General features: G+C 38.4%; 2 protein-coding genes across 2 annotated transcripts; both read left to right on the forward strand.

Annotated features, from left to right (window-relative positions):
* Positions 1-4,582: 4,582 nt before the first annotated feature.
* Positions 4,583-6,533, forward strand: LOC129041650 (olfactory receptor 2A7). Its single transcript, XM_054497087.1, is given in 2 exon segments — positions 4,583-4,668; positions 5,597-6,533. Coding segments are annotated over 2 exon segments (1,023 nt in total).
* Positions 6,534-13,322: 6,789 nt separating this feature from the next.
* Positions 13,323-14,584, forward strand: LOC129040830 (olfactory receptor 2A1/2A42-like). Its single transcript, XM_054495655.1, has one exon. The coding sequence runs from the start codon at positions 13,422-13,424 to the stop codon at positions 14,388-14,390; it is 969 nt and encodes a 322-aa protein (XP_054351630.1). The 5' UTR covers positions 13,323-13,421; the 3' UTR covers positions 14,391-14,584.

Consider the following 14,584-nt stretch of genomic DNA (forward strand, 5'->3'; position numbering starts at 1 on the left):
ATGTGTATAACTTACTTAATAAATAGAGTTCTACAGTATATTTTTCAAAATTTACCCATGTCCAGAGGGGGATTGTTTCCAGAAAAACAAACCTGATTAAATCTCAAAAAGTCCATCAAAATAATCCATCGTGTTAACAAACAAAAGAAGGAAAGTTACGTTATATCAGTTGATGCATAATAAACATTTAACACATTTCTATATCCATTCATGATAAAAAGCTCTCTATAAAGCAGGAATAGAGGAAACTTCATCCACTTGATAAAAAGCATCTACAAAAAGCTAACATTATACAATCACATGTTGTTTAACGATGCGGATACGTTCTGAGAAATGTGTGGTCAAGTGATTTTGACATTGTGCAAACATCGTAGAGTGTACTTACACAAACCTAGATGGTATATATAGTAGCCACTATACACCTAAGCTATATGGAATAGCTCATCGCTCCTAGGAGACAAACTGTGCAGCATATTACTGTACTGAATACTATAGGCATTTATAACACAGTAAGTGTTAACATTTATGGTAACAATTTGGTAATACTCACCAACTATGGTATTTATGTATCTAAGCATATCTAAATGCATAAAATGTACAGTAAAAAATATAACATAAAAGATTTTTTAAATGGCACAGCTGTATAGGGCACTTACCATAAATGGAGTTTGCAGGACTGGAAGTTGCCTAGGCAAGTGAGAGAGTGAGTGGTGAGTGTATATGAAGGCCTAGGACATTACTGTACGATACTGTAGACTTTATAAACACTGTACACTTAGGCTACACTGAATTTATTAAAACATTTTTCTTTCTTCCACAATAAATTAACCTTAGCTTACTATAATTTTACTTTATAAACTTTTTAATTTTTAATAGCAATTTGATTCTACTTTGTAATAACACAACTTAAAACACAAGTATTATGAAGCTGTACAAAAGATTTTCCTTTTTTATATCTTTGTTCTACAAACATTTTTCTACTTGTGAAATTTTTTAATTTTATTGTTTGCTTTTAAAATTTTTTATTAAAAACTAAGACACAAATACACACATCAGCCTAAGTCTACCTAGTATCAAGATCATCGATATAAGTCTTCCACCTCCACATCTTGTCCCACTGAAATGTCTTCACGGGTAAGAGCTGCATGAGGCTGTCGTCTCCTATGATAGCAATGCCTTCTTCTGGAATGCCTCTTGATGGACTTGCCTGAGACTGTTTAGCAGTTAACTTTTTTTATAAGTAAAAGGAAGGAGGCCAGGCGCGGTGGCTCACGCCTGTAATATCAGCACTTTGGGAGGCTGAGGTGGGTGGATCATCTGAAGTCAGGAGTTCGAGACCAGCCTGGGCAATATGGTGAAATCCCGTCTCACTAAAAATATAAAAAATTAGCCAGGCATGGTAGTGGGCGCCTGGAATCCCAGCTACTCAGGAAGCTGAGGCAGGAGAATTGCTTGAACCCAGGAGATGGAAGTTGCAGTGAGCCAACGTGGTCCCACTGCACTCCAGCCTGAGTGACAGAGTGAGACTCCGTCTCAAAAAAAAAAAAAAATCTTATAAGTAAAAGGAGTACACTCTAAAATAATGACAAAGGCCAGGCACAGTGGCTCACACCTGTAATCTCAGTACTTTGGGATGCTGAGGTAGGCAGATCATCTCCAGTCAGGAGTTGAAGAAAACCCGGACCAACATGGTGAAACTCCATCTCCACCAAAAATATAAAAAATTAGCCAAGCATGGTGTCGCACACCTGTAATCTCAGCTGCTAGGGAGGCTGAGACACAAGAATCACTTGAACCCAGGAGGCAGAGGTTGCAGTGAGCTGAGATTGCACCACTGCACTCCAGCCTGGGCAACAGAGCAACACTCCATCTCCAAAATAAAATAAAATAAAATAATGACAAAAAGTTTAGTAGAGTGTGGTAAATGCATAGTAAAATGCATAGTTGTTTGCTTTAATACCACACTGGGAGTGCAGTAGGATTGTTTACAGCAGCAGTCCTACAGACATGTAAGTAATGCATTGTGCTACAACATGATTACGGCTATGACATCAGTTGGCAATATGATTTTTTCACCCCCATTATAATCTTGTGGGACCACTCTCATATATGCAGTCCATAACTGACCAAAGTGTTATGTAGGAGACAGCTATACTATACTAACAACCTATTTAGTGGTGAAAAACTGAATAGTTTCTCTCTAAACTCAAGAATAAAGGAACTGTATCTGCTTTTATCACCCTTATGCAAAACAGTGCTGAAAGTTATACACTGTGCAATAAGACAAGAAAATAATTAAAGAACATACAGATCAGAATGGAAAAAATAGAACAGTCCCTACTTACAACAGACATGACTTTCTACATAGAAATCCATTCTACTCTGACAAGTAGAATACATAGATTCATCCCCATCCACAGAAAGGGTTCAGAAAACAGGAGCTGGCCCCGTGCTTTTACAGAGCTTTATCCTTCCCATAAGGGCAGGACCAGATATTATCAAAAAAAAGGAAAATTTCCAAAAGTAAATTTTGCTCAATCATTATGCCTTATCCATTCTTCTTCTAGACAGGTCAATGAGCCCCACAGATTATTTAAAATGAATCTCCAACATCTACAGATTGGTGCTCAAAAATAAAGGGTCTGAGTTTCTATCTAAAATGTTCTAATGATTATGACCTTGGAATTCAAGTTTATTCTCCCACCAGCTTCTGGGTATTTGGGAAAGCAGACTACACTAAAAGAAATGACAGCAGGAATTAATGTCAAGGTTTTATTTTACCGCCAAACAAACCTAGGCATGGATCTTTGCATCTCCCAAGTGCTTTCTGAATGTCTGGGGAAGGAATAGCATAAATATTCATGAAACTCTAACCAATTCACATATTTTGGTAGCTGCGATAGCCACATGGTCCCAGGATATTACTTTAGATAATATATGCATCCTCTCAGTTACAAAGGCATTTTTTATTCTTGCCTTAATCTCATTCTCTTTATCACTGTGGCTTCCTCAGAGACAGAATGAGACAGAGGCTCAGGTCTCTGCCCCTAGAAGAATAACAGTGGTCGGGTTCTTCATGTCTCTAGGGAAATCATGCTGGTGCAAGTGAAGCCTGTTTTCTCATGCATTACACAAAGCTCTCATGACAATGGGAAGGTACTCTGCGGAGGTGATGACTTAATAACACCTTCCCTTCTCAAAAGCACTTGAAGAGGCAAGATCCTTCCTTGGCAGTTCTCAGATGGGCAACAGAGTTCCCAGCACCATCAGTAAACTCAGCCACACTGTAGAAATGTTTGCCTTTTCTATATGAAGATTATCTAGGTTCTTACACAGCAATCATCTCTAGACACCTGGATTTCCTAACTGACTTTGTGAGTTCTGGTCAAATATAATTTAAGGTCATTTTCATTGTTTGTTTGCTTTTACCGTCACACTTTAATATCATGCAAAGGTACATTTCTACTCTCTTAATGCTCAAATTTTGCTCACCAATAGTTTTAGATAATAGGATAATATGAGTAAAATATATTAATAGATATCAGCATATTATCTATCAGTATATTAATATATTAAAGCAATCAATACGTTAATGGTTATTTTGGCTGGTAGCTTTTTTTAAGTTCAAGAAATATCTGTGTGCAAGTGACTCTGGTAAATGTTTAACGTTAACAAAAAAGACCAGCACTTTTTTTCTTTAAAATTTTTTTTTCACATAATTACTATTTTAAAAATTTTTTGGAATAGATGAGGTCTCTATGTTTCCCAGGCTGGTTTCAAACTCCTGGATTCCAGCGAACCTCCTTCCTCAGCCTCCCAAAGTGCTTCGATTACAGGCACGAGCCACCAAGCATAGCCAGGCACATTATTTTTAAAACGGCTTAAAGTATCACATACAGAAGCCCGTCAAGTTAACAAGTGTACAGACGCTTGTTTACTTATTATACACAATCTTATGAGGCTACACAATCTCAGCAATGATTAGGAGCTCAAAGTTTAGATCCAATCTCAGGACAACATGAAATAAATGATAAGAAATCAATAAATAACTGCAAATTATTTTATTTTCTTCAGCATGAGCATGACACTTATCCTTGGAACGGTGGTAGGAAAAGTTCAATGCAAATGAAAAACTTTTTAGTCAGTTTTGCAGGATTAAATTTATAATTTTATGAACATTTAAATGGAGGATTATTGCTCATCCTTGCTATCTCCAAGACAATATAATTTTACATAAAAAATGAGAATAAGATTTAAGCAAAAATGACAATATCATGCTTATGCTAACATTTTAATTGTGGGATCAAGGAGGCCTGAGTTCAATCAGAGAATTCAGAGACTCTTTCTGCAGCTTTCCTCATAAATTCATCGAACTATTGCCAATCACCTGCATAGACAATGCTTAAAACTATGTATTCTAGAGTGTTTATCAATAGTAAGCCCAAATCCAACAAAAGCTAGTGATCCTGTTTTCGTGTTTAGATAATGACACAGTGAAAATCTATTCAGTCATTCACATAAATGCTCATCTAAATATTGTGGAAAACTAAATAACAAAAAATAAGATTCTGAGTTAAAAAATATGTCTTTACACTTGGATAAGAAAAGATTTTGTGAGATATTTGCTGTGGAGGGTGACGATCAGTGCAAGAGTGGAAAGTTTAAGAGGTGAATGACCACGGATGTATTTGGCTGATGGTATGTCTAACCTTAGTATAGCCTGCCCTTAATTAAACCTTCCACTTTAAGATTAAACTTAATGCGGTTTTTAGACTTTGACATGTGTATCAGTTAGTGTTCATTATTTCTGAAACATAGCAGAGAAAAACTCTGAATAATATGACCAAGGAAAAGAATTTATTTGAAGGATATGAGATAGCTCGCTGAATCAAACAAAAACTGTGTATTAGATTAACATGTGACATTCATCCCTGAGAGGCCTGAGCCAAATTTTTTTTTAAAAAAAGACCAAAAGAATATATTAACATGTGACCACATTCTAAATAAATGAAATTTTAGCCTTTATTAAAAAATTAACAAAATAAAAAAGAAACCTATGTATATGTGTGCACACATTTTTTCTTTGTTTGTTTGTTTGTTTTTGTTTTTGCTTTTATTTTGGAGACGGAGTCTCGCTCCGTTGCCCAGGCTGGAGTGCAGTGGTGCAATCTCGGCTCACTGCAAGCTCTGCCTCCTGGGATCAAGCAATTCTCCTGCCTCAGCCTCCCGAGTAGCTGGGACTACGGGTGCATGCCGCCAAGCCCGGCTAATTTTTTGTGTTTTTAGTAGAAATGGGGTTTCACTGTTTGTCAATGCTGGTCTCGAACTCCTGAACTCAGGCAATCTGCCTACCTTGGCCTCCCAAAGTGCTGGGATTACAGGCGTGAGCTACCGCGCCCGGCCTGCATATATTTTTTAAACATTTATTTTAGCGTTACCAAATGGTCTTGAAGCATTCATTTAAAAACACAAAAACTCACTGCAGCTGTCTGAACACTTTTCTACTTCACCAAAGAATGCCGAACAAGTTAAAATGAATCTGTTTTTAAACACTTCTCCTAAACCATGAGCATTAACTTGATTTCCTCTGTCGTAGGGATATCGGAGACAATATAACATGCATCACAGAGTTCCTCCTACTGGGATTTCCCGTTGGCCCAAGGATTCAGATGCTCCTCTTTGGGATCTTCTCCCTGTTCTATGTCTTCACACTGCTGGGGAACGGGACCATCCTGGGGCTCATCTCACTGGACTCCAGACTGCACACCCCCATGTACTTCTTCCTCTCACACCTGGCGGTCGTTGACATCGCCTACGCCTGCAACACGGTGCCCCAGATGCTGGTGAACCTCCTGCATCCAGCCAAGCCCATCTCCTTTGCGGGCTGCATGACGCAGACCTTTCTCTTTTCCACTTTTGCTGTCACAAAATGTCTCCTCCTGGTGGTGATGTCCTAGGATCGGTACGTGGCCATCTGCCACCCCCTCCGATATTTGGCCATCATGACGTGGAGAGCCTGCATCACCCTCGTGGTGACTTCCTGGACCATTGGAGTCCTTTTATCCTTGATTCATCTTGTGTTACTTCTACCTTTACCCTTCTGTAGGCCCCAGAAAATTTATCACTTTTTTTGTGAAATCTTGGCTGTTCTCAAACTTGCCTGTGCAGATACCCACATCAATGAGAACATGGTCTTGGCCAGAGCAATTTCTGGGCTGCTGGGACCCTTGTCCACAATTGTAGTTTCATATATGTGCATCCTCTGTTCTATCCTTCAGATCCAATCAAGGGAAGGTCAGAGGAAAGCCTTCTCCACCTGCTTCTCCCACCTCTGTGTGGTTGGACTCTTTTATGGCACAGCCATTATCATGTATGTTGGACCCAGACATGGGAACCCCAAGGAGCAGAAGAAATATCTCTTGCTGTTTCACAGCCTCTTTAATCCCATGCTCAATCCCCTTATCTATAGTCTTAGGAACTCAGAAGTGAAGAATACTTTGAAGAGATTGCTGGGAGTAGAAAGGGCTTTATGAAAAGGATTATGGCGTTGTGACTGACAGTGACCTAGGAAGTTACATCGTTGAGCGGTTCTTAACCCAACTATGTACTGGTGGGACCTCTGCCCTCAATAGACATGAGAATTATCTGAGACATTTATTTAAAATGGAGCTATCTCCTGCCCTACCTTTAAATAACTGATTTCAGCACATGTGGGATGAAATTCTAGAAATTTATCTCTTCAAATTGTGCTGCAGCTACTCCACAGCAGGACAATACCCCTTAAAATATCCTCATTAGCTTTTAAGCCAGTCCTATGCCTCCCATAATGTTTTCCTCAAAACACTGGTCCCTTCAGAGGACTTTAAAAATAAGTTCTGTAGTCAAATAAGTTTGAGACTTACTTCACATCACATGCCTCTGTCTAGGGATCACAATTCATATTAGCATAGTGAACGCTGTAAAAATTTCTCTAGGAAAGAATTCTATTCCAGCTTTAAGCCAGTGTTTTCTAAACTTATGTGAGCACATAAAATTTCTAATGCTAAATGGCAAGTTAATGGGTGCAGCACACCAGCAGGCACATGTATACATATGTAACTAACCTACACATTGTGCACATGTACCCTAAAACTTAAAGTATAATAATAATAAAAAATAAATAAATAAATAAAAAATTTCCTTGGTAATACTTAGTAACAGTTTCCTGGAACAGGAGATCTTGATATTAATTGGCTCATTGTAAATACTTCCTACAGCCCCCTTCTAGGGCAGAATGATTTTTGTTTTCCTTGCAAAGTGAGCCTCTAAAGAGATGTAGTTCTGAGCATTATGCCTCGATCAGTCTGTAAAAATCCGGGGTCTGTTTGGATACAGACCGTGAGGGACCCTGTCTCTAATGTTCAATGGTAGATCATCTAAAGAAAATAAATCCAACCCTGTCCTCCATCATGGATCGGCATTCCTACTATAGAAGCTTCAGGAGATGACCTCATTCAACCTCACAATCTTCTAAATTTGAGATTTTAAAAAATATGATTCAGTATACATCTTCCTGTGTTTGCCACTGAATGAAATCAATCTAATTATTCTAACTCAGGGTTTTCAAGATAAACCCAAATTTCTCCAAAAAGAAAAATGTAGAAAGATTTCAAAATCCACCACCTACACACTTAAAAGTTGTAGCAGCTTCCTATGCCATGGGAAACATGTCATTTCGAGATGATGTTTTTTCTAGGTTTAAGTTTGGAGTTTGGTCTTAAACATTTATATTTAATTTCTTATTGTCTTAGTTCAAAGAATTTACTTTTATATCTTAAAGTAACTTTTTACACAATAACTGAGTGTCATATCATGTTAGATATAAAACTGTGTCCTAAAACTATTTTATAATTTTTTTTTTTGAGACGGAGTCTTGCTCTATCGCCCAGGCTGAAGTGCAGTGGTGAGATCTCAGCTCACTGCAACCTCTGCCTCCTGGGTTCAAGCGATTCTCCTGCCTCTGCCTCCTTAGTAGCTGGGACTACAGGCATGTGCCACCACGCAGAGCTAATTTTTGTATTTTTAGTAGAGACAGGGTTTCACCATGTTGGCCAGGCTGGTCTCGAACTCCTGGCCTCAGTTGATTCACCCGCCTCAGCCTCCCAAAGTGCTGGGATTACAGGCATGAGCCATCCTGCCCGGCCTATTTTATACTTCTTATACTATTTATATAGTATAAAAATAATTTTAAAACAATATTTTTTATTTTATAAAAAGTATACTATAATATAATTTTTATACTATATACCATATTATATTTTTATAACTGTTGTTTCCATTTGCTACTAACATTTTCTTTTGTATGTCGGTTTCCTGATTTCTACATTTTCTGCAGGTCACCTGGAACATCAAAAGAAAAAGAAAAGCTGTAATATTGATGGGTGGCCTACTGCGCAACAAGATTTTCATGTAGTGTTTTTGGTGTTCTTATATGGATGTTTCTTCTCGCGGTGGATGTGTAGAGTCAGAGCACAGATGGGCATACTCTCAAACCTTAATAACTCTGCCAGATTGCCCTCTGAGTTTATTCTAAACCTTAGCAAGTCAGAGATCACACTGTATGGAACTAACTTCTTTCTAAATTGCATGATTGATTGATAGGAGATTGCCAAATAACATTTGGACTGCCTTACATCCGGTAAAAGAACTCAGCAAAATACAAATAAATATGATAATATCTTAGACAGCAAATCTTCTCATCCCACAAGAGGCAGGAAACTGCTAGAGGAAGCTGCCTTGGAGAGGATTCTTTCCTCCCCTCCCGAGAGGAGCTGAACTTAAAATCTCTCCATTTCTCAATAGACATTAGAGAACATTTCCAACAGTGGATTTGCACTGGTGTTTTGTACCCTAGAAAAACGTTCCCTTCAGGTAGGTTCTAATAAGCCCCACTGGGATACTTTGGACTCCCTTGTCTGCTCTCTGCCTCTCTAACGTTAGAGGGTCACTTGGAATCAACTAATATTTCAGGTCCTTTCTTCCCATTTCTGCTGCCACACAAGGAACCCAGATTACATCAGGGAGAGGCTGAGCTCCAGAAGTTCACACCAGGAGCTTATTCATTGTCACAGTGTTCCTGCTTCCTGACAGGTTCACTTGAACCATCTGGAGACTGGGGAACAAGGGCAATGTGCGTATTCATGAAATTCAAATCATGCCAAGTATTCCGGGATGGTAATTGTTGTCTCAGAGGTGTGCTCTGTGGCTGTCTGTGTTTCTTAATTGTGCATCCTGCTGGAGTTGAGAACAGAAATTGAGAAAGACAGTTGTTTTATCTCTCCTTCCCTGAGGAGGTGAGCATGTAGGAAGTTTCATGGCCCAGCCCCTCCTGAGAACCCTGAACTGCCAACCAGACTGAGCCCATCAGAGAATAACATCTCATTTTCTGAGGATTCTGATACATTTTCAATCAGAAACAGAAGCAAAGATTCTGCAGCTCCCACAGAAACTCCCAGAAACCTTGCGGTGCTCCACCCTTCGAGATCCTTGAGTCCAAATGTGGGAGCTAACCAGGTTGCCTTTCTTTACTTACCATGAATTCCTCCTAGACTCGTGGTAGCACCTAGGCTTTGGTTAACTCTCACTCTGTTACTAACACTTTTTATTAAGTATTGGGAAGGGAAGTAAATTATTTATTTTACGGCTAAACATATATGCTCATCATTCATATTATATATCAATGGTTCCAGGAGAAAAATAGATGCACATTTGATGTGAAAATTATGTGAAAGTGTTTAGGACTTGGCTATATATGTTTCTTTGGTGGAGAAATATCTGTGTGATAGAGATATCTTTGGGAAAGATGACACTCACAAAAAAAGCCAGAAATTTATGTTTTATAGATTTTGATAAAATGTGTGAAATAATTTTCCCAGTCAAAGGAAAGTATAGCACAGTATATTATGGAGAGATGTTACATCTCAGGAAAATTAATACATGTCAGCTGTTTTATAAATTATGCATTTAATTATTGCCAGTACAGCCACAATACATGCTAATCTATGAGAATATATTTAATGCAATAGAATATAAACCCAAATGGATGCTAAATCTATGTCTTATCTTTCATTAAGCATGGCACTAAAGAGGGCATAAGGCACCTGCAATGTACTAGATAAATATGTATAAATATTAGATTTTCCATAGACTGGAGGATAAGTTTTTGTGGTGCACATGGAAAGAGTACAAAAAAAGAACTGAGGTGGTAGGTGGTGGTGTAACAAAGTAGGAAAACGATGTAATAATTAATAATACTTTAAATTTTCTTTTTATAGGATTTTTGTTTAATGTGTATACCTTTTTATTTATTTCTGCTTTTCCTCTCGAGGCACATCTTCACAATGAAATCTTCACAAGCTCAGAACCATTAACTTGCTATACTGTGTTCCTCCAGTGCCCAGTTCACAGGAAGCACTCAAGAGTAGGATCAATTGTCATCAACCTTTAGCAGATTATTGAATAGACGGTCGTTACATGAAACTGACACTCAGTTCTTCATGGTCCACGATAGTTCTTATATCCAGAAAACTTACTTACATTATCAACTCTGACTCCATAAGACAACTTTGCAAAGTCTTGGCTCATAACTATGTAAGCAATAAGATAAATTAGTTTTCATTTCTCACTTGTTACTTACAAGTAAACAGCCCTGAAGCTCAGCTGAGCTACAGATTAACTATAGGTAATCACTTTAGCGATTCTGCTTTACCCATGCCCAAGATTTTAGAAAACAACCTGACAGATCATTAAATTTTCAGATTTGCTTTTTAAAATGCAGGTTCCATAAAGTTATGCTGTTTTGCTTATATATAAAGAAACAAATGCCTTTTTCGATATTTACTTTAAAATTCTAGTTTCCTTACCATGTGTTAACTAGATAATCTGTCATTTTTTAAATTCTGAAATTGTACGTATATAAATTAATGTACATCTCTATGCCTGAAAGCTACATTTGGAATTAGAACGTGTGTCAAGGTAGAGCAAAATCACCTAGTCCACTCCTTCCAACCCCCTAGAAATTTACTCTGTTTGGTTTCCTCTTGATTGTCTTTAATTAACAATAAGTATGTCACATAGGTATCAAATAAAATAAGAAAAAAATAGATAAAAGAGAAGTGATTCAAAATTCAAGTGTTTAAACACTTTATGAATCCTCCTGTTGTTCTTGACACATTTTTAAAATTTCATTTTAATTCAGATCATTCGGGATGAAATTCTTCTGAATTGTAGCATTTTATTTCCTTTGGGAAGAAGGGGCTGAACTTGGCATAATTATACTAGACTATACTACAAAAGAAACCAGATCTAATATAAGGACATTAATACTTAGTTATTAATTCATTTGCTCATATTTATTTATATGTCATTTGAAAATGTGTATAAATATACACAATTAAACGGATATAAAAATGAACATGCCCCCTCCATTTCTTTAAAAGAAATCAAGACTGAATCAAACAGGACTACTGTTCTGAAAGAATACTCAGACTATGAGGTACCTTATTTTCCTTCTTTTACACATGTTTTCCAGTTGGCTTCAAAAAATCATGGTTTTTACTGTGTTTCTTTTTTCCTTTATATCTTCCTTTTGAGGGAAATGAAAAATTGAGAAAGGACATTATTATTTTATAAGTGGGTGGGTTTGAATACATCTTTCACAGTCTAATATTTTTCTATGCCTTATAAGCTTAAAAAATAAATTTAGGAAGTTTGATAAACACAGAAATTTTTTATTTTATGTTATTTTGTGAGACGAGGGCTTGCTATGTTATCCAGGCTGTACTGGAACTCCTGGGCTCAAGCTATCCTCCTGCTTTCAGCCTCCCAAGTAGCTGGAACAACAGGTGCATATGACAGCACCTGCTGAAAAATTTTTACCTAAATTTTTCAACCTAAAATTTAATAAGTCCTGGTCATAAGTGAGGAATTTTTAATCTGTCATTTAGATTATTTTTGTGTCAAGGTAACTTGATCACCTATCAATAATGCTTATAAGAAAATAGATATCTCATCTGTTGCCGTTAGAAAGGAATCTGTCTCTTTCCCCAGTTCTTGCTTCAATGAAGTTTCCTTGACCCAGAGTCTGGTCCTCACATTTTAGATCCAGCTTTGGGAATTTTGTTCAGGAACTGCATCATATGACCCAAAAGCAAAAGAGGAAAATGAGTAAGTCAGGATACCTAAATGTTCCTGTATTTAAAGTTCAAAATGTGACTGCAAAAGGAGTCAAGAACTTTACTACTCAACACATTTCTGCTTTGTAGAAATAACTGCTCAACAAGATAAATTATTACCTAACAGTTGATTGATGAATATGAAATCAGAGCAAGAGGGGCTAATTAGAGATTTTACTAGCTAGGGCTATTTACCCAAACCAACTATCCAGACTGTAGACATAGAATCACCAGGTGACTAGGATGCTGGTGCAGCTGGTTCCCCTTTTTCTTATCCTGAATGTCATTAAGGATGCATTGCCAAATGCTGCCCCTCTGGCCTGATGACTACACTCTGTATTGGTCACCTGCCTTCTTTTTCCTATAGTCTTTCTCACACAACCGACTACACTTGGGCTCACTGAATGAATCACATTCTTCTGCTGTGCCTCCCAGAGATTTCATCAAAGCACCCGCAGGGGCCTTCTGGAGGCTCCTCAAACTCTCCAATGTTTCCTGAAGGTGTCGTGTGTCTCACCTCTAGATTGTTATTCTCATCAGTTACATGTGGGTTTCACAAATTTATTTATCAGAATGCAAGTCTGTCTCTTATATCCTCGGGAAACACACCTTTATATCCCAGTTGGTATTGACAACAATTAAACTAGGGACTGGCCAAAAACAGTGCCTTTCCTCACTTTAATCTCACTAAAGTAGATAAGACTCAAGTTATTTTGTTCTTGCAATGGCACTGACAAATGTTTACACCAAAAACCATGTTGAAGTTCATTAAGGAAACTGTGATCCAAGATCCAAGGTCAAAAAGACAAATTCATCAATTCAGCACACCACCAACTCACAGGCTAAGCATCTTACTGCTAATTCATCGATGCTGCCATTTGTCAAGTGCCAAACTGAATTATTGATTTGTCAATAATTTCTTTCTGTTGGTTACTTATATAGTATATTGCAATTCTTGTTGCTGAAGTCAGCTACACTTTTTCTATTTGAAAAATAATTTCTTGCATTTGGGATTTCAGGTATAGTGATTGTTACAAATATGAAGGACTTGAATTAACAGCAAGTTTTCAAGTAAAACTTTACTTATGTATAACTGAATGAGTTCTTAAAGACATTTACTAACAATTTTCCACAAACTAAAAATTTATAAAACAATAAATAAAATAGACTTTAAAAAAAGTGTGTCACATAGCTGCTTGTTTTTTGTTGATGTTGTATGTTTGTTTGTTTTTTTTTAGTAGTGAAATGCTGAAAAATCAGACAATGGTCACAGAGTTCCTCCTACTGGGATTTCTCCTGGGCCCAAGGATTCAGATGCTCCTCTTTGGGCTCTTCTCCCTCTTCTATGTCTTCACCCTGCTGGGGAACAGGGCCATCCTGGGGCTCATCTCACTGGACTCCAGACTCCGCACCCCCATGTACTTCTTCCTCTCATACCTGGCCATCGTCGACATCACCTACGCCTGCAGCACAGTGCCCCAGATGCTGATGAACCTCCTGCATCCAGCCAAGCCCATCTCCTTTGCTGGCTGCATGACACAGACCTTTCTCTTTTTGAGTTTTGCACATACTGAATGCCTCCTGTTGGTGCTGATGTCCTACGATCGGTACGTGGCTATCTGCCACCCTCTCCGATATTCCGTCATCATGACCTGGAGAGTCTGCATCACCCTGGCTATCACTTCCTGGATGTGTGGCTCCCTCCTGGCTCTGGTCCATGTGAGCCTCATCCTAAGACTGCCCTTCTGTGGGCCTCATGAAATCAACCACTTCTTCTGTGAAATCCTGTCTGTCCTCAGGCTGGCCTGTGCTGATACCTGGCTCAACCAGGTGGTCATCTTTGCAGCCTGCGTGTTCATCCTGGTGGGACCACTCTGCCTGATGCTGGTCTCCTACTCACACATGCTGGCGGCCATCCTGAGGATCCAGTTTGGGGAGGGCCACAGAAAGACCTTCTCTACCTGCTCCTCCCACCTCTGCATGATGGGACTCTTCTTTGGCAGCGCCATCGTCCTGTACATGGCCCCCAAGTCCCGCCATCCTGAGGAGCAGCAAAAGGTCCTTTTTCTAGTTTACAGTTTTTTCAACCTGATGCTGAACCCCCTGATTTACAGCCTGAGGAACGTAGAGGTCAAGGGTGCCCTGAGGAGAGCACTGTGCAAGGAAAGTCATTCCTAACAGATGTGACATTTGAACTGCCAGCCTCAGTTGTCACCTGGACTCTTGATGCCCAATTATTGCCTCAATTCAGAAAAGTTTATTATTTTCTCTTTATCTGTGCTTTACTGACAGAAGGGCAAGCCTTCTCTCGTTTCTTGCAGATAAAATTTTAGATGTGTTGCATTCATTGGGTTTCTATGAGATGTGGTTTT

This window comes from Pongo pygmaeus, chromosome 6, assembly GCF_028885625.2.
Source record: "Pongo pygmaeus isolate AG05252 chromosome 6, NHGRI_mPonPyg2-v2.0_pri, whole genome shotgun sequence".
Lineage (NCBI taxonomy): Eukaryota > Metazoa > Chordata > Mammalia > Primates > Hominidae > Pongo > Pongo pygmaeus.

Coding starts and splice junctions, on each gene's coding strand:
- LOC129040830 (XM_054495655.1), top strand. CDS start 13,422: ATGTTGTATGTTTGTTTGTTTTTTTTTAGTAGTGAAATGCTGAAAAAT.